This window comes from Acinonyx jubatus, chromosome B2 (assembly GCF_027475565.1).
Source record: "Acinonyx jubatus isolate Ajub_Pintada_27869175 chromosome B2, VMU_Ajub_asm_v1.0, whole genome shotgun sequence".
Taxonomy (NCBI): Eukaryota; Metazoa; Chordata; class Mammalia; order Carnivora; family Felidae; genus Acinonyx; species Acinonyx jubatus.
The window spans coordinates 108,048,205-108,072,533 of NC_069385.1; the positions used below are offsets into that span (position 1 = coordinate 108,048,205).

The following is a 24,329-nucleotide window of genomic DNA, read 5'->3' on the forward strand; positions in this document are numbered from 1 at the left end:
AGAAATGGTCAATACAGGCAAAAATAATAATAGTGCCCCCCGCACCCCCCCCCCCCCCCAGCTCAGGCTCTGTCTCAGGAACAGGCCTGAGGGAGAAGGAGCTGAGTTCCTTCCTCCTTGGAGCCGAGAAGTGGCCAGGCCGCCCAAGGGTATGACATCCAGGTGCCAAGAACTGGGGCCTGCGGCCACAGCTCCCACCACCTGTACCTCACAGATGTCTGTTCAGAGCAAAGAGGGGTGCTCCAACCTCCAGGCCCCCGAGGAGCACAGACTCAGGGCCCAGGCAGATTCAGTGCTGGCAGGCAGGTGGCCCCTGCTGCCCAGGGAAACCTAGTGGACAGCTGTTCCCTCCTGCCCAAGCCTCCCCATCTCCTGCCTCCTCTGCCTTCCCACTCAGCCATCGCTACAGCAAAGTAAAGCTCAACCCCAGTGGGCCACGGGCCGTGGTGTCCCCACAATCTGTACCTCCCGAGTCCCCCAGGGAAGGGGACAGGGGGAGCCAGAGGAGATGTTGCATAGGTGGAGGCCATGTCCTTGGCAGGTGTAGGCCTGGCTAGGCTGGAGGAAGATGGCAGAGGCTGAAGGAGGGTACGGAGGAGCTCTGATGGCTCGGGCAAAGCGAGGAGCATCAGGGGTGAGCGATGGCGGCCGCCCAAGGGTTATCCTCTCCAGCCTGAAATGTGACCTCAATCCCTGGGCACTAAGTCTGCTGGGAAAACTTTGGCAGGAGAGTTGGGAGGGCAGGGGGTTGTACGCAGACATGCACACAGAAGCACATCAGGGAGGGAGTGGTGGCGGAGAGGAGGTGTCACAGCTTTAGGGGAACAGGACGTGGGGCCAGCGCCCTTGGGTGGTGGCAGGATGCCCCTCTGGGCCCCACTGCAGGGCTTCAGCTCATGGGATAGGGGAGGACAGAGGGGTTGGGCAAGATTTAGAGAATTCCTGCCTCTGACCCTGCCACTGGATTTGAGTTCATTTCTCCAGCTGGGGCTTGTGAGGACATCCTCAGTCCTACAGAGGTAATGTGTGGGGACAACCACCCTTTGCACCCCCCCCCCCAAGTCTGGGGAAGCAAAAGTTGCCCCAGACACCCCTTTCAGTCTCCCTCCACTGCCCTCTCCTCTTTGAATCCCACCTGCTTCTAGAGTTTGTCACCCAGGTCTGTCTCCCACTCTTCCCACCCACTCACGTTGGCCAGCTTTAATGAACGCGCCTAGGGGGAGGGTATCCCACCCCCCAACCCCCTCAACTGAAGGGAGAGCCCTCTCAGAACCCAGGTGAGGAGGCTGCTGCTGCCAGGGGGCTGCAGAGTTTAGAGAAAGGACTGAGGTACATGCCCTCCACATTATGCCTCCCTCCTCTCTGGGCAAGTACTCTTTAGGGCCAGAGAGCCGGAGGGGGGCAGGGGGAGTGACGTGTGCAGTGTGAGCACAGTCCCTCCAGGACCCACACTCCAGGGGCCCAGCGAGATAAACAGCAGTGAAGGGAGTGGCAGAAAGGAAACCCCGATGGTTGGGGCCAGCGCCAAGAAGAGGATAGCAACATTTGCACGGTTTTGAGATGGAGCATCGGGGCTGACATCTGGCCCCGGCTTCAGACCCACTGAATTCATTAGCTGGTTGGAAGCCAGCCCCGCTGTTCGCCAAACCACGGCGACCTCAGTAGAGAGAGGCCCTGGTGGGGCCAGGCAGCGATGGAAGGAAAGCCCCAATTTCCCTTCCCCACGCCTCTAAACCTCCCCAGCTGCACAGCGAGGGGCCTCACACTGGAGACAGGCCCCACGCGGTGCCACAGCACGGCCTCCACTAACAGTCAGAAGATCCGTTGAAAGGCTGGACGGGAAATCTCGAGTGTGCGTGTAGGGCGGGGAGGTGTCCCCCTAGGACAGGGACGGGGCTGGAAGAGCCCACCGTGCCGGGATTCTCCGGAGCCCCCCCCCGCCCATCCCCTCCCACCCATCGGTCTCTTTATGTACAGGGAAGGCGGGGGATCCGGACCCCATGGGGTCTGTCCCGCGCACCGTCGCCTCCCCGCTCCCCGCGCCGTGCCCAGCACAGCCTCGGTCACCATCATGACCCCCCTGCTACACGCAAGAAGCTCAGTCCCGCGAGGGGCAGGAGGGAGGGCGACGGGCTGCCCGGGGCCGGAGGTCACAGTGAGGTCTCTACGCAGGAGCCGTGGCGGTGCAGCGGCCGGTGGCTGTGGCCCAGACACCCCTCCTGCCGGTGCACGATGAGGACCGGGAAGTAGAGGGCGTCGTGGTAGGGCGGCGGCGGCCCGGCCTCCTCCTCGTCGTCGTCCTCGTCGTCCCCCATGCTGGCCTGGCTCGACAGCCGCGTCTGCTCGGTGGGGCAGCTCGCCTCGTTGACGCTCCCGCTCCGGCTGCGCCACAGGCAGCTGCGCCGGGAGCCGTAGAGGCGGCCGAGCGAGAAGCGGCTGCCCCCGCAGCCCGCCCCGCCTCCGGGCCCGGGCCCGGCCCGCGGGCTGGCGCAGATGCTGAGCGCGCTTCGCGAGAAGATGGACGAGCTGCTGACGGCGCGCTGGCAGTGCTCGCAGCTGCGCCGGTACGGGGCCACGCCCGCCGCGCCCGGGCCGCCCACCCCGCCGTAGCGGCACGTGGGCGCGTAGCCGCCGCCCGCCGCCCCCGCGCAGCGCGCCCCCAGCGCCGCCAGGTCCATGAGCACCGCCTCCGAGTAGCTGGGCACCAGCTGCTGGTTGGAGCGGATGTGCCACTCGAGCTCCGTGCTGTCCACCGTGTTGACCCGCGGCAGGCGGTGCGTGAGCGGCGGCAGCAGCTCGTCGCTGGGGCTCAGGCCGCCGCCCGCGCTGCTCGCCGAGCCGGGACCTTCCAGGCCGAAGAGCTTCTCCACGTGGTAGTGTGCGTAGGCCGTGCGGTACTCGGCCAGCACGCGCAGCGGCCACGACAACGTGAGCAGCGCCGCGGCCCAGAAGGCGGACGAGCAGGCGTACCACGGCGGCCGGGCCGGGTCCGGGAAGGCCACCATGAACTCGCGGAAGTCCACGTTCTTGAGGTGCATGCCCTCGCGCGCCTCCATGTAGTCGTCCAGGCCCTCGTTCTCGGCGAAGAAGCGCGCGCGCTGGCACAGGTACGCGTTCTCGGCCTCCACGCTGGCGAATCTGAAGCACTTGGTGAAGCGCAGGCGCGTGGCCGGCGCGCCCTCCAGCCCCACCAGCGCCTTGGACACGTCGCGGACGCCGCAGCGCGCGTAGTCGAACTCGGCCTCCGCCACGTGCGTGTTGACGCGCTCATGGTAGACCTGCGGCGCCGGGGAGGGCGGCGGGAGTCGCCTCTGTCGGCTCACCCTCGTCCGCCCCATCGCCGCTCTTGCTGCCTGCTCAAACCCTAAGCCTGCCCTGCCTTCGAGCCCGCTTGGAGCCGGGTAGGATCTGCTTATCATCTGCTTTATGGAGCAGCGCAAGCCCTCAACGTACTCAACTAGAGAGGAAGACGGGCCGGAGCTCAGACCTGCGGGTGTATTCTAGTTTGAATTAAGCTCTGCTTCGTCACGGGGTCAGGCGCTGGCCACGAACTGCCCCTCGGGCTTGCCTAACCTTTTTGCCGTCTCCCATGTCCCCCGCTGCCCCCTCATGACCCCAAATGGCCTGCCCTTCCTGTTTACAGATGTGGTCCCTAATGGCCGGAACCGGCTTTGTCTCGGGGCTCCCTGTTCACACCTTAGCTGTCACCCAGCCCCCTTCCTGATTCTCACAGGCCCCGGGTTTCTGTTTACCCATCCCAAAACTGAGACGGGGGTCACCGTTATCTGAGAAAACCTCTTCCTCCAGGGCTGGAATAATGCCTAATCCTGGAGGGTCCAGTAAGTGCTAATTGGCCCCCACTCCACCTCTCCACGAGGCCTCCCATGCCTCGACCTCCACCTTTTTGCCAGCAGACTCCCACCTCTGGGAGCCTTGGACTTGGCAAAGGGCCCCTGGCTTAAATCTAGCACTACCACTAAGAAGCTGCAGACCTTGGGCAAGTCATTGAGTTTAGGATTCCTTCCCTGTGAAAGAGGCCCTGGTAGCAGCCACCTCACTAAATGGGTGAGAGAATGCCGCGGGACAGTGCCTGTGAGGCCATCTCCAACCATTAAGCACTAAGCGGTATAGACCTTGGAGCCAGACTGCCTGGGTTCAGATCCCAGCTCCACCACATACTGTTTGACTTTGGCAAGGTACTAACCTCTCCAAGCCTCACTCTCCTCATCTGTAAAATGCGGATAGTAGTTACCTACCTCATAGGGTTGTTAGGAGGGTTAAATAAATCAATCTGGTATTTGTAATATATGTAGGGCAGAGCCTTGCTGCTAGTGTTTGCCGTTATTATTATGGTTGCTATTGCAGCTCACTGCTGCCTGTGCTCCTCCCCCTGGGAACAGTCAGTCAGGGTCCCAGCACCCCCCTCCCCTCTGGACTGGCCTGCGCTCCCCTCCAGCCCCTCACCTGGGTGGTGGTGTAGGCGTCTCCATTGCGGTATCGGGTGACCTGGCGGGTGCGGCGGACATAGTGGTAGCTGATGGCCTTCCACCAGATACAGGGCGTGGCCTGCTGCATGCGGCCCACACGCTCCCGCACGCTGCTCACATCAACACGGTGCTGCAGCTCATGGCGGGCTTGGCAATGCCAACACTCCACCAGGTAGACGGCGTACAGCATGAGCAGGAAGGCCAGGGGGATGTAGACATAGCCGTTGGAGCAGGGGCTGTCGTGGTACATGAGGCTGTTGCCCTGGTAGGCGCTGCTGAAGGTGAGGCGGGTCACCGTGGTTACGTGGCACCAGGCCACGGCCCCCAGACAGCCGTACATGAGCAGCGAGAGCAGCAGGCACTTCCAGTGGGACTCACGGCAGAGGGACTTGGTGAAAGAGGGCTGGATGGGACGCTGCTGCTCAGATGGGCAGGGGAAGGTCCAAGGTGAACAGGGAGTGAGAGTGGCAGGACCCAGCACAGAGATGGATGGAGGGGTGGAAGCCAGCATCAGAGATGACAGGGACGTGGCAAGAAAAGGTAAGACCAAGATGGGAGCCAAGGACCAAAGATAAAAGCAGAAATGACCCAGAGTGAGCCATGGGGACAGGAAATGAGAACAAAATGCCAATGCAGGGAAGTGTAGAGAGAGACACCCCAAAAGGCAGCGAGGGATCACAGCCAGAGATGGAGGGAGGAGGCCCAGGTGGCAGAGAAGACACAGATGGATAGGATGGTGCCCAGAAAAACACAGTCCAAAGACAGACATAAAGATGGCAGTGAAACAGGAGAAGGCGTGGATGGGGAAGACAAGGGAGGACAGATAGGCATCAGGGAAGGCAGGTCCCCAGCCAGGACTCCTTCCAGGTGTTCCAGGAAAGTGGGGAGGGACCCACTGACATCACTTTCCCGCTTAACAGGTGAGGCCCTCGCTTCTTCCAGGTTCTTTGAGTCCTAGGTTCTGGAAGAGCCAGTCCTCTTTGACCCATCCACTTCCCTGTCCCTCACAGACAATTAGTCTCATACCTCCTTTGGGAGGGGGCAGGAAACCCTCAGTTCTGACTCCTTCCCCACGTTCTGAACCCTAGGCCCCCTGTGAGTCCCCTTCCTGGACCCTCACATCCTTTTCCTGTTCTCAGAGGGGAGGGAGAGGACTGGCATCTCTGAGTAGAAGGCAGTCCAGGAGGAGATATCCAGAAGGGCCGAGGCAAGTGGCTGGGGAAAGGGGATGTGGGACTGGGTGGGGAGTAGGGAGGAAGAGGTTTGCAGCCCAGCCATTTGTCAAAAGAAAATGATTCTTGGGGCTGGCTCTCTGGGGGCCTCTTGAAGCACTTGGCTCACTCTGTCCCATGGTTGCCCCAATGAGTTGTTTACGTGTCTAGACTGAGTGCTCCTGAGGGCAGGGTCTCCGTCTCTGCATCCTGGGTGCCGACCGTGGCACCCAGCACGCCGACCGTGGCACCCAGCACGCAGCAGCCACTTAATAGATGAGAATGGAGTTGGAATTCTGGTGGTGGGCTGTGCTTTCAACTCCTCCTCCCTGCTGTCTAGCTTTAGGAACCCCTCCCCCCCCCACACCCTCATACTAGATCCTGACTTCCTCCAATTCCCCAGGCCTAACCTGGAGGCTAGCCACGGGAAGGGAGAAGAGGGTGGAAAGGAAGGGCACAGTAACAGGCAGCAGTCCCTGGGCCTGGTGTGAAATGAGAGGAAAGATCTGGAAGTGCAGATAGGTAGGGTGGGCTAGGAAATAGCACACAGCGTATACAAACAAGATTAGGGTACGGGGTACCTTTCTGGGAGCCTTGTCCTTGGGGTGTGTACATATGTGCACCTTTGTGTGTCCACCTGAGTGTATCCCACTGAGCGCACATCTGAAAGGGTCTCTACCTGCAGGTCTGCCCCGTCCCATGTGCTTCTGCTCAAGTGCAGTGTGTATATATATGTGTGTGCACGAGTGTGCCTGGGGGGGGGGGGGGAGGGGAGCAGTGCTACTGGTACCTTCCTCAGTCTCTTCGTCTCCAGGTTCAGAGGACTGAAGAGTAGGGCTCCAACTAGGGAGATGCTGATTTCCAACACTCTGAAGGATTCCTGGACTCAGGGCCTCCCCCCACCCAGGAATGAGGGAGCTGCAGGGACGTTGGGAGAGAGGTGCACTCACTCCCAGTGACCCCGGGGGTAATCGCCTCTGTACACATTTGACCTTCTTAGGACCACAGCTCAGGTACCACCACCATTTCCTCTTCTGCCTCTGTAGCCCCTACAAGTCGCCCTTCCTTGCATTCAAGATTGCATCCCCTTCGCGAAACAGGAATCCTGCCACCGTCCCCACCCCATTCCGCCCGGGGTCCGCGAGGCTCCGCCCCTAGGCCCCTCCCCCTGCCCGGGACCCCCGAGCCCCGCCCCCGGCGCAGCCCCTTCCCCGCCACCGCGGACAGCTCCGGCCACCGGTGGGGGCATCGGCGCGGGACTGCGGCTGCGGCGGCCGGCTCGGGGTGCGGGGCGCCGGCCGCGCTGCGGCGGAACCGGCGGGGGCCGCGCGCGGCGGGGGATGGGGGACCAGGCTACGGCCGCGCCCGGGGAAGGGGCGCCGCCTGTTCTCACCTCCTCTCGGGCGGGGCCCTCGTCCGCCGCCGCCGCCGCCGTGGGCTCCTCCGGGACCCCGGGGCCGCCACCGCCGCCGCCGCCGCCGGCGCTCTCTCCCGCGGCCGAGCCAGGGGGGGACATGGCGTAGAGGGGGTGCGTCGAGCTCAGGGCTTCCCGGGGGGCTGTCGGGGGCCGAGGGCATCCTGCGCGGGCCCTGGGGAGGGGGCGGGAGGGGGCGGGGCCCTCGCTGCTCCCCACCCCCCGCCGGGGGGAGGGGGCCTGGAAAGGGCACCGGAGGGTAGGGGTCTAGGGGCTGGGGGTGGGGAGGCGGGCTGGGGGGCCGGGCCGGGGGGGGCCGGGGCCGGGGGCGGGTGTCACCTTGAGGCCCTCGCGGCGCCGCTCCGCCTCCCGCCCGCTCCCGCCGCCGCCTTTTGTCTGAGCCGAGCTGGAGCCAGCGCGCCCCCCCTCTTCCTCCCAGCGCAGGAGCCCCGCCCCCGGCCCCCCAAACTCCGCCTTCCGCAAGCCTACCTAATAACCACCCCCCAAAGAGGAGAAGCAACAGGGGCTCCCTACACCCCTTCCCCACTCCCAGCCCTGCTCACCGCACCCCCTCCTCCCGCCCCATCCTGGGAAGATCTGTGCAGCAACACTTCTCTGTCCCTTCATCGTGGAGGGGGCGCCAGCGGTTCAGCCAACATCCCTCCCCATCCTTGGTTCCCGCAAGTTCCTGGGGCAGAGGGTGGGGAGAGGAAATTGAGCCTTGGAACCCTAGGGAAGATCCTTACTCCCAGTTGGGTGGTAACGGGTTAAGGCAGGAGCCAGCCTTCAGACGCCTGACCCAACTGAACAGAGATGGAATAGGGTAAGAATTGAAGCTGGATATGAGAAAGGACTAACAGAGGGCAGAGGGGAGGACATTGGAACCAGCCTTCCCAAAGCTATTTTCCTTCCTTAGAAGAACAGCCCCAAAGAAGAATGAAGTGTGTACATTACCCTAGGCTGGAGACCAGGAAACCTGAGTTCTAATTTTTAATCCTGGCTCTGCCATTGAGGGGTTGTGTGACCTTGTGCAAGTGCCTTCCGCTCTTCAAGCCACAGTTTCCTCATCTGTGCATCGAAAAAGTTAACTGGACGATCTCTACGGCTTTGACCTTCTTCTGTGGGTGTAGGAGGCATAATCATACCCCAAGCTGGGCTGTGAGTAACCTACCCTTTCCCGCCATCTACCCACACTGCTCTTCTGTACTGCTTAGGACAGGCAGAAAGAAAACTGACATTCATTCATTCCTGGATGCATCCATGCAATAAACAGATATTAGGTCTCTACTGAGTACCCTGTTCAGAAATGAAACATACAATATTCTACCCTCAAAGAATACAAAATCTAATTGGGGATGGGGACCAATCATTATGATAAAATAGTATGATGGGGGGGGCACCTGGGTGGCTCAGTCAGTTGAGCATCTGACTCTTGATTTCAGCTCAGGTCATGATCCTAGTGTTGTGGGATTAAGCCCCAAATCAGGCTGTATGCGGAGCATGGAGCCTGTTAAGATTTTGTCTCTCTGGGGCCCTGGGTGGCTCAGTTGGTTGAGCATCCAACTCTTGATTTCGGCTCAGGTCATGATCTCATGGTTGGTGAGTTTTCCCCCCACATCAGGTTCTGTGCTGACAGCGTGGAGCCTGCTTGGAATTCTCTCTGCCCCTTCCCTGCTGTCTCAAAATAAATAAATAAACAAACATTTTTTTAAAAAGATCCTCTCTCTTCCTCCCTCTGCTCCTTCCCCCCCCCCCTACTTCCCCACACTCTCTAAAATAATTTTTTTTTAATCTTTAAAAAAAATAGAATAGGGGTGCCTGAGTGGCACAGTTGATTAAGTGTCTGACTCTGGATTTGGGCTCAGGTCATGATCTCCCTGTTTGTGGGTTCAAGCACCCCATCAGGTTCTGTGCTGACAGCTCAGAGCCTGCTTGGGATTACCTCTCTCTCTCTCTCTCTCTCTCTCTCTCTCTCTCTCTGCCTCCCCGCCCTCCACTCACTGTCTCTCAAAAAGAATAAACATCAAAAAAGTAGTATAAAGGCTACGCATATTCAATCTGTGTGTGCACAGTCACTGTGGAATCCTACTGCTTGCTATGTGTTACATTAGAGTCTTTGACATATATATATTAACTGTTCCCCCGTTTACCCACAAGAAACCAAGGTAGAGGGAGGGTAACTGACTTATTCAAGGTCACCTGCTGGTACTCACAGAACTAATCCTAGAATCCAGATCTTTCTCATTCCAAAGGCCATGCAGATGTTTGTGAGTAGGAAGTTAGTTTAAGGCAAAGCTTGGGATAATCTGGTCTTTGGGGATATGGGACAAGCGTACTGATCTGCTGGGATGGTCCTGCCCCTCATCTGAGGCAGGTTAGTCACTGCCTCCACCCCCACATACACCCCCACTCCTGGTCCTGCCTCCATTTTCCTACTCTTCTCTTTCCAGGCAAGGTGAAGATGGATGGTCAGCTGTCTGCCTCTTGCTTCAGAACTATCCAGCCTGCACGATCCTCCAGTAGTCAGTGAGTCCTTCCTCCCTACCCAAACAGAGGAAGGGTGTGGTCCTGAAGAGCCCTTTCACTTGGTGGCTTACTCCAGGGTCTCTCACTCATGTTTTGTGGGAATTCCTGCCTCACATCTAACTCCAACCCCTCATCTTACCTCAGCCCATTCCATTTAGTTCAGTCCTCACTGCAGACAGAGTGCAGAGTTCCTAACCCTGCCCTTTCCCAACCCAGATGGGATCCTCACACTCTCCACTTAGTTGTTATAATCTTCCTCCTGTTCCCCACCCCTACTGCCTTCCCTTCTCCCCCTCAGGGGGCTTTGGAGGAGAGCTAGCCCAACTCCTTTTGGCCAACCCCAGAGCTCCCAAGATAAAAGCCCCCCAACAACTCCCCTTCTCCATTCACACACATAACCCTTCCTTGGAAGCTCGGGGGAAAGAGGGGTGAAGGGAGGGGGTGTGGAAGGAGCCAGCTGACCAGCTGGTCACCATGGCAACTGGGCCTGTTTTCTGAAGATGAGCTTGACTGGGGTGGGTGGAGGCTGGGAGTGGGGCACTACAAAGGGAACCAGAAAAAAACGGCAGAGGGAAGAGGACTGGAGGGGCTGAGGAAGCAAAGTCAGGGCCCTGACCACGTTGAGGCCTGAGTCAGAGTCCTCATGTCATCTTTCCAAATGAAACTGTATGGTCCCTGTCCCCTTTCCTGAAGTGTCCCCCTAAGGGCTTCCTGTCAAAGTGCAGGCTCGGTGCTGGAAGCAGTGCGTGACTCAATGCTGCCCCCACGTGGCTAGAAAAGGGGCAGCTACACACCTGTTCTGGTTCAGAGCGAGACCCGGGACTGAATTGGGATAGGTTTTTCCTTAAATTCAGCCTCCGTATGAATGAAAGGAGCAGTCACTGCATCTTCCTGAGTTTCTGTGTCCTTGCCGAAGGTTCAGATGCCCCAATTCCTTAGACCTTCATAATAAAAGAAAGAAAGTTTCACTGAAAAATGTTTTCAAAGTTTTGGATTAGGGGCAGGAGAACCGTGCTCTGCCTTTTCGGACTGATTTTTGGCAGGTCAACTCACCCCTCTGGGTTTCAGCTTCCCAACTTTAAGATGGGGATGTGATCGTGCCAGATTTTGAGCCCAAGTCGTCTGGGTCTGGAGTTTATGACTGTATTTTTTGCTCCAGCCTTTGAGGAGGAGAGAGGAACATGTCAGGGGAGGAAGTTGAGAACATCTGAAATCACGCTGACCTCAAGGGAAGGAGATGCCTCGATTTCCTTGGGCTTTCCCCTCATGGCGTCTCACTGCCTCATGTTCAACACATCCTCTCCACTCTGGTCCTCCACGGGGAGGAAGAGCAGTGGGTCATCTCCTCCTGTCTGTCCATCCACTCTCTTCTCTTTACTCACTGCCCCCCCTCCAAGCACACACACTAGGCACTTCTCTTCTCCCCAGCCCTCTTCCCTTCCCATTTCCAGGTCAGATGAAACCGTCCCTTCCCCTCACCCCACTGTGTAGTTGACCCCACTCCATGGCCCCACAGCACCCTGTGCTCACTCCTGTCTTAGCACAATCAGTCTGTATTGTAATTGTCAGGGAGATTTGTGAAGGCTAGGGCCATGGGACATTTTGGGGTGAGGTGGGGTTAGTGGTTGTTGGTTATTACTGTTACTATTGATACTTGCTTTTGCTTCCAGCAGAAAAACCAATGTCAGGGGCGCCTGGATGGCTCAGTCAGTTAAGCATCTGACTCTTGATTTCAGCTCAGGGCATGATCATTCTCTAAATAAATAAATAAATAAGCTTTAAAATTAAATTAAAAAAAAAAAAAAAGAAATACCAGTGTCAGGCATATAGGAGAAGCCCCATACATGTCTGTCAGATAGACGGTTAAAATGCTGTTGCACGGAGGAGGGCAGTAGGACAGCTGGTTAGTAGCTGTCTACACTCACTCCAGCTTCCTTCCACCAATGCTAGAGATGGAATAGGGAGATGTTCCCTTGGGGATGATCTAAAGTCACTGCTGCCCTAGGTTTTGGCACTTGGGGTAGGGGATGAATCATGGGGCACTAGTTTGGGGCTCACTGTGTGGGTGGAGTATGCCTACAACCTCCCTAGGCCCTTTAGACCCAGGGAAAGCAGGGACAGGGAAGGAGGAAAGATGTGCTGGCATGAGGGCTGTGGCTGTGGTGGGGACCTCAGCAGAGCATGGCCCAGCATGTCTGGGGCCTCCCCATCCTGGCCCCACCAGGAGGAACTAAACTTCCCTGCCTGCTGGGGGTAACCAGATGTTGTAAGTACCCGGAGCCAGTGTTTCATCCCTGAGAAGAATGACCACTCTGCTTTTTTAGACAACAAACAAAAAACATGACCACTCTGCCTTTTTTTTTTTTTTTTTTTTTTTTTTGACAAGGGCCTGCCTGGGAAAACCTACTTTCAAAAAAGAACAAAAATTAAAAATCCGTCCTCATGCCCAATTCTATGTGATCTGGAAGTTTGACACAGGAGACCCTCTATCCAGGACCCAAAGGGAAAACTGCTTCTTTACAGACAATAGGGATCTTATCTTTCCCTACCCAAACTCCTGGGCACTGATAGATGAGAAAAACAGAGCAATTGAGAGAAATGGGCAGGAGATAGGAAGCAATGGCTCCCCGTGCCATCACCTGCGTGCTTTCCCTGCAAGACGCTCAGCTCAGCCTGTGCAGACGGTTAATAAATATTCCTTTAAAAAACAAACGAATGAATGAATGGAAAAATGAATGAAGAAATGGAAGAAGGGAAGGAAGGAAAGAAAATGCATGGAATTAATGAATGAAAAAAAGAAGGACGGGGGAAAATGTGAATGGATGGCAGGATGGATGGGTGAATGAATGAATGAATGAATGGGTGAATTTACGCACGAGTGACTCAGGACCGGGTAACCCCTGACTCGGAGCCAACGCAGAAGGCGGGGTAAGGGGGATTCCGGAGGGCGGGGCCTCGGTCCGGAAGCGTCTGTCGGGGGCGGGGCAGGAGGGGCGGGGCGAGAGAGCGCGTCCGACTGGGCAGTCCAGCTGCTCGGAGTAGCCGCTGCCTTGGAACCCGCCAGCGCTCCGAGCCTCGCCCGCGCTTCTCGCCGACCCCTCGGGCCCCCGCAGCCCGGGAAGAACGCCACTCCGGGCCGGGCGCCAGCTCCGCAAGGCGGACCTGCAACCCGGAAAGGCGGCGCGGCGGAGCCCGGAGCCGGATCCTGCTCGGACCTGGCCCCCGTGGGCCGGCACCGCGGGCATGTCGGAGGCGCGCAAGGGGCCGGACGAGACGGATGAGAGCCAGTACGACTCGGGCATCGAGTCTCTGCGTTCTCTGCGCTCCCTGCCCGAGCCCACCCCGGCCCCGGCCTCCGGACCTTCGGACAGTGGCGGCCCCCAGCCTTGGACCCATCCTCCGGGAACAGCCAAGGAGCCACAGGAGAAGGAAGATACAGATGGGGAGCGAGCTGACTCCACCTATGGCTCCTCGTCGCTCACTGAGCCCCTGCCCTTGTTGGGAGGCACGGAGACCGAGGAGGACCCAGCCCCACGCTCTCCGCTCCCCGCAGCGGGAGCGCTGAGCCCTCAGCAGCTGGAAGCACTCACTTACATCTCGGAGGATGGAGACACGTGAGTCTGGGGTCTAAGCTGAGACAGGGACCCCTTCCAATCGATGCCAACTCTGGGCCTGCCAGGAGCCTCAACAGGCCGGGAACCCACTCTGTGAGGATCCCTCAAGACACCCGCGCTGGAAGGGGCCGTCCCCACTCTTCCAAACTCCAGACTTCACTCTTAGCCCACTTTTTAGCTCTGGAGGGACCCAGACCAGAGGCCCCAGCATCATTTCTCTGCACTCCCTTTGGGAGGTGGGCAGAGCTGGTAGGGCCCTTACCAGACACCTGGAACCCAGCTAGCAGCTCGGAAAGCTACCAATAACCCACCCCTTGGAAGAGAAAATTCCCCTGACCAGTCCAGATTTTTAGGGTTTTTTTTTTTCCTTGCTGGGGAAGAGGGTAGGTATCCTTGTTTGCTCAATATCTGGGATTCCCAGCCCCTGACCTCAGAATGCCCCGTCTCGGGGAACAAAAGATGCCAGTTACAGGTTGCCAGGAGGGGTCAGGAAGCTAAGGATGGAGTTGCTGGCAGGGTGCAGAGCTGAGGCTAGCCCTGAGGAAGAGGGGGTGAGCCAGGCTGGAGCACTCTTGCCCCATCAGACAGACAGGCGGCTGGCTGCCCAGCTTACTTCCTTCTCTGCTGTGAAAGGGGAAGTGAGGGCTGGAGTCAGCTTTACCGGCACCCTCTACCTCCTGAGCCCTCCAAGTCCCCCTCACTGTCCTGTCTGACCCCTTTACTTTACCCTTCCTGCCCCAGGCCCAGGTGGAGCTTGGTGGGGACTGGGCTGGGGGGGCAGGCAGTTGAAGTAAGAAGTAGTTTGGGTGGGAGGGACTGGCCAGTTGAGGATTTGTCCCTTAGGAAGAAGAAACACTGTCAAGAGAGGGGGTGGCTGGGATTTGTGGATGAGGAACAGAGTGGAGTGGGCTGGGGTCCCAGACTGGGGATGCTGGAATGAATGGGGGTGGGGAGGGTAGAGGAGGCAGCAGGTGTCTGTCTTGACCTGCTTTTTGGAGGAGATGGGAGGGTCCTAATCCTGGGTGGCCTTTGACAAAGATAGCGTTTGGACCCAGGGAGTGGGAGAGGAATGACCTCAGGCCTTTTTGTATCCCGCCCAGATCACCAACCCTCAGGCCCAGAACCAAGAATTTGGGGGTTCCATGTGGAATACCTCTGGCTGACCTTTGACCTAGGGAGTGGTGACTTCTGGCACTGCCGTCCTTTGTCAGCCTCTCAGCAGAAGCCTTTACCCGGCTCTAGTTAAAGACAGGTGTCCTGTCTAGACTGTGGGGTTAGGGGCGGTGGAGAAGCGGTGTCAGGACTCCCCAGGAGGTCCTTAGAGGGGAGGGGGCCCTGTCTTCCCTCAGAGGTGTCTGGCTTATAGGACTTATGGAAGTGGGGAGAGGAAGTGGGAGGAGGGGAGACAGGGAGAGAGGGAGGTGGCTGCAGGAATGTGACCTAGAGAACAGGCCCTGGCCGAGGGGATTTCCAGAGCGGTTCCTCCCTCCCTCCCTCAGTCACTCTCTCCTGGGCCTCTCCTGCCGCCCCGCCACTGAGCCTGCCCCCCTTCTGCCTGAGCAGCCCCCTCCCCAGCCCAGACAGGCCTTTACCCAAACTACCCCCCCAAGGCACTTCATGCCCCAAGGCAGCTGTCACGGCCTAGACCTTCCAGCTCTGGCTTTCGTTTTCCCCACCTGATGTGGGGAAACCCCAGGACTGGAACTTCCCCTCCCAACTGCCCCCCTCCCACCTGAGCAAGAGATTAAGGCTCTTTGGCCCCCAACAAACACACACTTTCTGCACTGCACAGACCTCCCCTTGGAAGTGTCCTCGGAGTGGAGGGCCTCTGGTCAGGCCCCACCCAGTCTGTGCTGCCTGAAGAGTGACCCTCTTGATCCCCCTGTGAAAGGGCAGCAGGACAGGATGCCGCACTGTCTCCTCTTCCACGAGCTTCTGTGTTCTCTCCGTTGGAATGTGTACCACTGAGTTGCCCCGAGTGGGGGTGACCCCGCTCCTGCCCTCTCAGTCCTCCCTGTTGGGGTTGGCAGACGTGGGGAGCTCAGCCCCGGAAACCACCTCTGTGCTACCCCGGCAGCTTTCAGTTTGGCTTTGAGCTGCAGCCGGCCCGGTGGGGCCCTGGGGCCAGAGGGGAGTGGGGTGTGGGCAGGCTGAACAGGAAGGACCTTGTCCCATCAGCACCCTGCCCACGCTCCCACTCAGCCAAGGCCCCCCTGAAGGCCAGAGATGGGAACTTGGAACTCCCACCCGCCGGATCCTGGCTTCCCTCACCAACCCTCACTTCCTGGCCCAAACTCTCACTTCCTACACCGACCCTATGTGTGTCTTCTTAGAGATTGATGTGTTCTTCCTTCTAACCCCAGGACCCTAGCTCACTGTCTCTGGCCTGAGCCCTAACACTTAAACCCTGTTCCTGGTCTCCCTCTCCCAGGCTGGTCCACTTGGCGGTGATTCACGAGGCCCCAGCTGTGCTGCTCTGTTGCCTGGCTTTGCTGCCCCAGGAGGTCCTGGACATTCAGAACAACCTTTACCAGGTGGGTGGGGGGAAAGGCTGGGCTATGCCCAGATACCTATATCTGCCCTGACAGCCATTCCCAGCAGCCACACGAGGGTACTTGGGCTGCGCACTCAGGAAACCATATCCCAGACCCTGGGACAGAAGCTGATGCTACACGCAAGTAAGACACGCCTCTGCCCACAAGGTGCTGGAGCCCGGGCTAGGGGACTCCTGATTTCATAGCATGGTGACCAGAGTTGTGACCCCAGCTGCTGTGGGACCCAGTGTCTGTGGGGAGCATTAATACAGGAGGCGGCATCCGGCATCTGCATGGAGCCTTAAAAGAGGAGTATGCCAGGTTGAGACTGCCTGCCTGGTGCCTCTGTCTTTCCTCCCTCCAGCCCGTCCTTGTCACTTGGCCCCCAAGGAGAACAGAGGTCTTCCCTGCCCCCAACTGTCCTTTCTCCAGGGGCTGAGGGGACCTCTAAGAAGAGCAGGGCCCCACTTTCCTCACCCTGCCTCCAGAACTGGGGTGGTGGGCAGTGACAGAGGGAAGGGTTTGGTAGCGTTTCCTTGGAAGACCAGGGCCATAGCCTTTATAAGCTGCCCTCAAAAAACGTGCTGGCAGCTGGTAATTCCTGTGTCCACCCTAGCACGTCCCCAGAGGTGGGAGCATGCTACAGTAGCCCTGGACCCTTTGTGCCTACAGACAGCACTCCATCTGGCTGTACATCTGGACCAGCCGGGTGCAGTTCGGGCCCTGGTGCTGAAGGGGGCCAGTCGGGTGCTACAGGATAGACACGGTGACACGGCCCTGCATGTGGCCTGCCAGCGCCAGCACTTGGCCTGTGCCCGCTGCCTGCTGGAGGGGCGGCCAGAGCCGGGCCGAGGACCACCTCACTCCCTGGACCTCCAGCTGCAAAACTGGCAAGGTATGGGCAGCCTCAGGGCCTGTGGGATGAGGAGGGGACAAGAGATGGACCCCACTGTCAGGAAAAGGAGGTTCATAGCTTGTCTGTCAATGCACCTCCAGTTTTAAGTCAGCAGGTACTCAGTACCTTTTTGCTGAAGGAACGAATGAATGAATGAACTTGATTTAGAATTTAATGAGAGCCTACTGTGAGCTAAACAGAGAGCTAAACCTTGCCCTCAAGATATTTAGTTTAACAGAGATTAGACGAACTCGTTAATTCATGCAACAAAAATGTACTGGGGGCCTTCTGTGTGCCAGACATTATTCCAGGAGCTGGAGAGCGATCGAGGCAGACACTAAATATAAGAAGTGAGTTCTCTAGTAGGTTACCAAGCTGTAAGTGCTGTGGGAAAAGTAGAGCAGAGTGAGAACTAGAATGTGAGGGATGGGGCGGGTGTGATTTTTAAAGAGAGTGACCAGGGAAACCCTCAAGGAGCAGCAGCCTTTGAGCAGAGACTTGGAGGTGAGGGATGTCACTTTGAATCAAGTTCTGTAGGCGGGGGTGGGGGTGGGGGGAGTGGTTCCACGCCAGAAAGCGGGTAGCAAGAAGGCTAGGGAAGCACAGGGCAGGACAGGGCCCCCCCCCCCCCCCCCGCCCCGGGGCGGGTGGGGGGGAGGGGTGGCTGGGGCCTGAGGATCCTGGAGAGCTCTGAAGAAGGTGACTTTTGGATGGGGCTTCAAGGCAGGTAGAGTTAGAGATGGGGGGGGGGCGGGCGGGGAGAGGGGGAAGGGGGAGGGGAATGTGTGCTGGGGGAGGGCACACCTATGTGGGGTGTCACTCAGCAACCTGACCCCTGAAGCATGAAAGTTTCAATAACATGACTCTGAAAAGGTGGAAACTTTGAGTTCCTTTCCCCTCAGACTTTTGAGGGGGTTTTTGGGTTTGTGTTTTAACACTCCTGTGATCAGAGGCATTGAGTGGGCAGTGAGTCCCTTGGGGCTGAGGGGTAGGGAGGTCCCTGAAGAGAGGGAGGGAGAGAGTTGGTGGATGCTGATTAGCAGCCCCCACCCTCACCCCATCCCAGGTCTGGCCTGTCTCCACATCGCCACCCTGCAGAGGAACCGGCCACTCATGGCACTGCTGCTGCAGAACGGAGCTGACATTGACACACAGGTGAGAGGACCAATCAGGGCCCGGCCCAGGGCCTGCCCCACCGCCTGATCCAGCCCCAAGTCCCCTGCCTAGCAGTCAGCAGTGGTGGCACTCACCTCCTTATCCAGGGCCCAGGCCCAGCACGATTCTTCTCGAGGGCCTTGGCTGACATCCTTCTTCTCCTCCAGGAGGGCACCAGTGGGAAAACAGCCCTGCACCTGGCTGTGGAGACCCAGGAGCGGGGTCTGGTGCAGTTCCTGCTCCAGGCTGGCGCACGCGTAGACGCCCGCATGCTCAATGGGTGCACACCCCTGCACCTTGCGGCAGGTCGGGGCCTCAGCAGCATCTCATCCACTCTGTGCGAGGCAGGTGCCGACTCCCTGCTGCGGAACGTGGAAGACGAGACTCCCCAGGACCTGGCTGAGGATGTAAGAGGCATAGGCTCAGCTCTGCTCTCCAGGACCTCCTGCACCTAGAGCAGACACAGGCACCATCATGGCTGAAAGGGCCAAAGAGTCAGGATCCCCGGGAGTAATCCACGACTCTGCCACTCACCAGCTGTGGGACCTTGGGCAAGCCTCTGCCCCTCTGTTTTTTTAGTTGGTCAAGACCAGGGAGCCCAAACTTGGACTCTAACAGGAGCCCTGCAGCTACAGTGGATGGATGAGACAGGATAGGTGTAAGGCAAGGTGATGGGGCCTGTGAGAGACCAGAGTCAATGCCCAAGGGTCACTCTACTCAGCTTCAGCAGATAGTTGCTGAGGAAGAATGTGGGCCCAGTGTTGCCAGGTCTTGGAATTTTTTGAAGAAAGATGGAACCTAGATTTCCTGTAGTGTCTTTCCCATTTTAAAGTGTTCAGAGTAAAAAATACTCTGGGGCTCCTGGCTGGCTCAGTCCGTAGAGCATACAACTCTTGATCTCAGGGTTGTGGGTTCAAGCCCCACACTGGGCCTACAGCTTACTTAAAAAAATATTCAAAATGTTTTCTAAGTACCCCCCGCGCCCCTGCCCCCCACCCCCCACCAAAAAATAAAAAAACCCAAAACCAGACACATGGGCTAAATCACCTCCAGGGTGGGAGCTCTGATATTCTGATATCTTAGAGAGTCAGGGCTTGCCTAAGGCTTCAGGGCTCTGCCTAGCCCAGAGGGGCTGCTATGTTGGGGATTAGTGGGAAGATTTGTTCCCCAATGTCCTTGAGTTGTCATTTGGTGGAGGAGAAATGGTCCAATCTGTCTGCCCAGCTCCCTTCCTCCACTGCCGCTTTTTCCCCATGGGCCCTGATTTTGCTTCTCTCCATTCTCTTTCTCAGCCCTTGGCTCTTTTGCCCTTTGATGACCTGAAGATCTCTGGGAAGCCACTGCTGTGTGCCGACTGAAGCCAGGGCAGAGTCTGGGGCCCCGGAGACTCCACCTCTTCACATCCGGAAGCCGGAGCTACAGCTGCTGAAGTCTGGGCCCTGACAATGTGCCTTCTGGTGTCCTGGGGACTGCTGAGGCCACAGCCTGGGGCCAGTACGGTCCTGAGCGGAGAGGAGGGATCACAAGTGAGAGAAGGCAAGTCTGGAAGGAAGACTTTCCCAGGTGGATGGAGATTCTTGAAGACTCCCAAAGCCCCAGGTATCCTGGGCAAAGCCTGTTTGCCTCTAGAAGACGGCAGGGGCTCTTGTTTCTACCCACGTTGGGTCAGCCTGAAACTGCCAATCAGTAGGAAGACATGGACTCTCCTGAGTGAGGAGAGAAACTGAAATCAGCAAGCAGGACCCTGAGGGGTTCCATCTCACTGCTGTTGAGGACTCTTAAAAACACTGTTGTTTAAAGACTTCACACAGAAGGCCCTGAACTGACCCTCCGGGGAAGGGGAAGTTTCAATAACATGACACTAAAACAGCAGAGACCTTTATAAAGATCCCCCCCTACAGTTGTTTTGCGCATGTGCATGTCTGCGTGCATTGGGGATTTTTAGATAGGCCTGCCTTGTGACCTTATGGTAGAGACAGAGAGAAGGAAATTGCCACTTGAGCAGGGTAGGACTCTGCTAGGTAGGGAGTGCGTGTTGGGGGGGGAGGGAGGGGGTACCATCCTCAGGCCTCTCTGTCCAGCACAAACCCTTGCCCTGAATGAGAAGACCCCCCCCCCCAGGTGGGAGGCATCACCACTGCCCTGGAGGTGGCCATCTGGAGGACCCTGGAGAGAAAGGCCAGCCTGTAGAGGGTGGCTTTGTGTGTTTTTCCTTTCATTCCACACACGTTTGAATTCCCTGTGAGGTGAATATGGCCAATATGGATACAGGGGGATAAACCAACGACACAATCTCTGGCCACTTGGATCTTACGGTCTAGTGAGTGAGACAGCCATTAAAATCACAAACGCCCCAATAAATATGTAAGTGCAAGCTGCAGTGGATTCTGTGAGGGGGAAAAAAAGAGTGGGGTGGAGAACACGAGTTGGTGGAGGGCCACACTTTGGGCGGTCAGGGGAGGTCTGTGAGGCCTGTCATCTCCACCTGGACACGAGGACGAGTAAGGGATGTGGGGAGAGCGTTCAGGCGAAGGCCTTTGGTGAATTAGAGGAACGGAGAGCAGGCCAGTGGGACTCTGCAGAGGGTGGGTGAGTGGGCGAGGTAGACGGGCCAGGTCATGCCGAGCCTGAAGGTCTTGGGGAGTTGGGACAGAACTGCAGCCCATTGGGGAAAGGAAGGAGGTATCTTCCCGTCAGAAAACGGGGAAGGGGTGGCGCAAGAGGAAGTGCTTGGGACGCACAACATCAATGTCCCTGTCCCAAGAGGGCAGGGGCACCACTACCTCCCGGGTTGGTTGTGTGGACTTAGGGCGATGACGAAGCGGGGTGCGGGTGTAGGGCCTGGGGGCTCCCCGCCCTGGGCGGCCCAGCTCCCGGATACTGGGCCGCGTCTCCCTCCGGGCCGCGCGGGGGCGCTGTGGCCCGCCGGCGGCCCGGGGCGCTGCCTGGTCGCGGCTGGGGGCGGAGGGGCGGCCGCGGGGAGGGAGGCGGGAAGAGCGCGGCACTTCCGCTAGCCGCTCGCTCGCCGGCCGCTCCTGGAGGCGGCAGCGGGAGCGGAGGGAGCGCGCGGCCCGGGGACCGCATTCCCCGGCCCCCCTCCGCCCCACGCGGCCCGGACCATGGACGCCAGGTGGGGGGGCTAGGGGAGCGGCGGGCCCACGTGACCGAGCCCCCGGGCCACGTGACTGCCGCTGCTGGGCACGGAGGGGCCGGGTGGGGTCCCAGCTGCCCGGCGGCAGGCCCGCATAGCGGAGCCCGGGGCCGGCGGGGAGGGGGGGGGGGGGCGCGGCGTGGACTGGACTTGTCCTCCTTGCGAGGGTCCGGGAGTGTCGGGCGGAGGAGTTGGGAACCCTGGCGCTCCGGGATCCTGGAGGGCGGGGCGGGAGGAGGGGGCGCCGCCTGTAGCCCGAACGGCCGGCCAGCGCTGGAGGGAACAGAGGGAACCTGTGTGGCCAGAGGGGCGGGTCCGTCCCCGAGGAGGGAGGGAGCCCCGCCTGGCCCGCGCCGGCCCCCCCAGGCGAGAGAGAGGCTCTTTGTCCGGGCTGGGCTGCAGCTGAGGGGGGCGGGGAGACTCCGGGCCCTTCTCCAGTGTAGTCCCCTCTGGAGGGCCGAGTGGATGAGGAACGGCACCCTAATCCTTACGTCCGCTGTCCCCGCAGGTGGTGGGCAGTGGTGGTGCTGGCTGCGCTCCCCTCCCTGGGGGCAGGTGGGGAGACCCCCGAAGCCCCTCCAGAGTCATGGACGCAGCTGTGGTTTTTCCGCTTTTTGGTGAATGCTGCTGGCTATGCCAGCTTTATGGTACCTGGCTACCTGCTGGTGCAGTACTTCAAGCGGAAGAACTACCTGGAGACAGGTGTGTGTGCCGAAAGGGTGGGGAAGCGTGCCAGGTCCCTGTTACGAGTGCTGACCAGCAGTCCAGATTGGGATGTGGCTTTGGGAAGGGAGGGAGGGATGCCCGTAGGCCTGACAGAAGGGCCGCTGGCTGCTCTGGGCAAGAGGAGGTGCTGGGGAGAATACTGGCTCTTGACCTTGTGTGCCTGTTTTTTAGGCAGGGGTCTCTGCTTTCCCCTGGTGAAAACTTGTGTGTTTGGCCATGAGCCCAAGGCCTCTGACGAGGTTCCTCTGGCTTCCCGGACCGAGCCGGCAGAGACCACTCCCACTTGGCAGGCCCTGAAGCTGCTCTTCTGTGCCGCGGGGCTCCAGGTAGGTAGGCAGGCTCTGCCTCTCTTCCTGGGTTGGGCCCCAGGACAGGTACGATGCGAAACCAAAGTTTGCACCCTGCCAGCCCCCCGCGGTTTGCTGGCTGTGTGAACATGGCCCCCTCTTCCAGGGGGCGCATAGTACCACCATCTTAGAGGTGGTCGAGATAACCACTGTCTTGTCTTTCCCCCTTTCTCTTGCCCTCTTGTGTGATTTCTCCTGTGCCATTACTACCCTTCCCCCTGCAGTGATGTCTCGTATACTGCTAACCCACTGATCAAAGTTTGGGGAAGCCACGCAGCCCTCCCCCCACTACTGCATGTGACAGGGAGCGAAGATACGGAGTTCTTGGCACTTTGGAGCGGGCACTACTAGTCCTACACGTGTCGCACAGGTGTCCGGTCTTACTCCCCGAATCCACGGAGGATAGACAGGAGGATACATGGGATGGAGTCTGCTTTAACGTACCCTCCTGTGGGGCAGACAGGGTCTGGGCATGCCTAAAGCCTCTGTCATCGTTTCACACACACTCGATCCTTCCGAGGTGAATCCAGGCTTTGGAGGGGAGAGGAAACTTCTGGTTATTACAGAGGGACCAACATACGTATGCTGTCCTTTGAATCATCTAGACCTTTTCTGAGGAAGAGGGAGGTCGAAATCTTTCGGGCCACCTCTCCTCCTCCTACCTTCTCGGTCCTCATTCCTCCCCGCCTCTCCCTCCAGGTGTCCTACCTGACTTGGGGAGTGCTGCAGGAGAGAGTGATGACCCGCAGCTATGGGGCTACTGCCACCTCGCCAGGTGAGCGCTTCACGGACTCCCAGTTCCTGGTGCTGATGAACCGGGTGCTGGCCCTACTGGTGGCTGGCCTCTGTTGCATCCTCTGCAAGCAGCCCCGGCACGGGGCACCCATGTACCGGTACTCCTTTGCCAGCCTGTCAAACGTGCTCAGCAGCTGGTGTCAGTACGAAGCTCTCAAGTTCGTCAGCTTTCCCACCCAGGTGCTGGCCAAGGCCTCTAAGGTGATCCCTGTCATGCTGATGGGAAAGTTGGTGTCTCGGCGCAGCTACGAACACTGGGAATACCTGACGGCCGGCCTCATCTCCATCGGGGTCAGCATGTTCCTGCTGTCCAGCGGACCGGAGCCCCGCAGCTCCCCGGCCACCACCCTGTCCGGCCTCATCCTGCTGGCAGGCTACATCGCCTTTGACAGCTTCACCTCAAACTGGCAGGATGCCCTGTTTGCCTATAAGATGTCTTCGGTGCAGATGATGTTTGGGGTCAATTTCTTCTCCTGCCTCTTCACGGTGGGCTCCCTGCTAGAGCAGGGGGCCCTCCTGGAGGGGACCCGCTTCATGGGGCGACACAGTGAATTTGCTGCGCATGCCCTTCTGCTCTCAGTCTGCTCTGCATGCGGCCAGCTCTTCATCTTCTACACCATTGGGCAGTTCGGGGCCGCCGTGTTCACCATCATCATGACCCTCCGCCAGGCCTTCGCCATCCTCCTCTCCTGCCTCCTCTACGGCCACACAGTCACTGTGGTGGGTGGTCTGGGGGTGGCTGTGGTCTTTGCTGCCCTCCTCCTCAGAGTCTATGCCCGGGGCCGACTAAAGCAACGGGGTAAGAAGGCTGTGCCTGTCGAGTCCCCTGTGCAGAAAGTTTGAGGGGCCTGAGAGATGAAGTCCAACAAGAACCTCACCATACCAGTTTTCCTCTCCTACTGTAATTTTTGAGGCCGCTGGCTCAAGGTCAGAATGCAGGCTTGTAGTATCACAAACCAGCTCTGCAGGTTGGGGTTGAGTCCAGGAGTCAGCCTTCCCCTTTGCCTTAAGTCACCCGTCCTCCAGTAGGGATTCTTCTGAGCCCCAAGGTAGAGGCCCTTCCTCAATGGGTGGGAGGAGCTTGCCGAGAAGGCAGAAGCACCTTCTAAGGCCCCTCTCAAAATTCCCTGAAGTCTTGCCCTGTGGGTTCTGCCACCAACACACCTGTGCTTGTCCCCTGCCTTGAATGGCCCACCCGTGCAGACTCCCTCCCAGAGACCTATGGAACTTACTCTGGTGAGAAAAGCACAAGTGTTGTAGGCTCCAAGTGCTGCTTTCCCGGGAGTCCCTGAAAGACGGTGCTGTGCTGGGGGAGGACAGGAGGGCCCTACCCAGCACCACCACCCTCTGCTCCTGGATCCCCAGGCTCTGCTCCAAGAGCCCATTGCAGGTTTTGGTACTTTCGAAATGTTAACTTTTTGCTCTAATTTTATTTTATTAAATTAAATTGCTGCAATGGTCTCGAGTCCTGTGT

At 58.7% G+C, this 24,329-nt stretch overlaps 3 protein-coding genes across 6 annotated transcripts; 2 read left to right on the plus strand and 1 right to left on the minus strand.

Moving 5' to 3' along the window:
- Positions 1–971: 971 nt before the first annotated feature.
- Positions 972–7,634, minus strand: TMEM151B (transmembrane protein 151B). Of its 2 annotated transcripts, XM_027057641.2 has the most exons (3): positions 7,092–7,634; positions 4,465–4,905; positions 972–3,278 (listed from the first exon to the last, which is right to left on the minus strand). In XM_027057641.2, the coding sequence occupies exons 1-3, from the start codon at positions 7,212–7,214 to the stop codon at positions 2,151–2,153; spliced, it is 1,692 nt and encodes a 563-aa protein (XP_026913442.2). In that variant the 5' UTR covers positions 7,215–7,634; the 3' UTR covers positions 972–2,150. The 2 variants fall into 2 exon arrangements, with proteins under 2 accessions (XP_026913442.2, XP_026913441.2); XM_027057640.2 differs by lacking the exon at positions 7,092–7,634 and having other exon boundaries at positions 4,465–5,934.
- A 4,989-nt stretch (positions 7,635–12,623) lies between these two features.
- Positions 12,624–19,736, plus strand: NFKBIE (NFKB inhibitor epsilon). The gene is made up of 6 exons (XM_015071123.3): positions 12,624–13,252; positions 15,684–15,786; positions 16,459–16,681; positions 17,748–17,836; positions 18,004–18,243; positions 19,129–19,736. Exons 1-6 carry the CDS (start codon positions 12,882–12,884, stop codon positions 19,192–19,194), a joined length of 1,092 nt encoding a protein of 363 aa, XP_014926609.3. The 5' UTR covers positions 12,624–12,881; the 3' UTR covers positions 19,195–19,736.
- Positions 19,737–20,823: 1,087 nt separating this feature from the next.
- Positions 20,824–24,320, plus strand: SLC35B2 (solute carrier family 35 member B2). Of its 3 annotated transcripts, XM_027057645.2 has the most exons (4): positions 20,824–20,966; positions 21,496–21,689; positions 21,885–22,039; positions 22,760–24,320. In XM_027057645.2, exons 1-4 carry the CDS (start codon positions 20,956–20,958, stop codon positions 23,696–23,698), a joined length of 1,299 nt encoding a protein of 432 aa, XP_026913446.1. In that variant the 5' UTR covers positions 20,824–20,955; the 3' UTR covers positions 23,699–24,320. The 3 variants fall into 3 exon arrangements, with proteins under 3 accessions (XP_026913446.1, XP_053078715.1, XP_014926676.3); XM_053222740.1 differs by lacking the exon at positions 21,496–21,689 and having other exon boundaries at positions 20,839–20,966; XM_015071190.3 differs by lacking the exons at positions 20,824–20,966; positions 21,885–22,039 and having other exon boundaries at positions 21,609–21,689.
- The last annotated feature ends 9 nt before the right edge of the window (positions 24,321–24,329 follow it).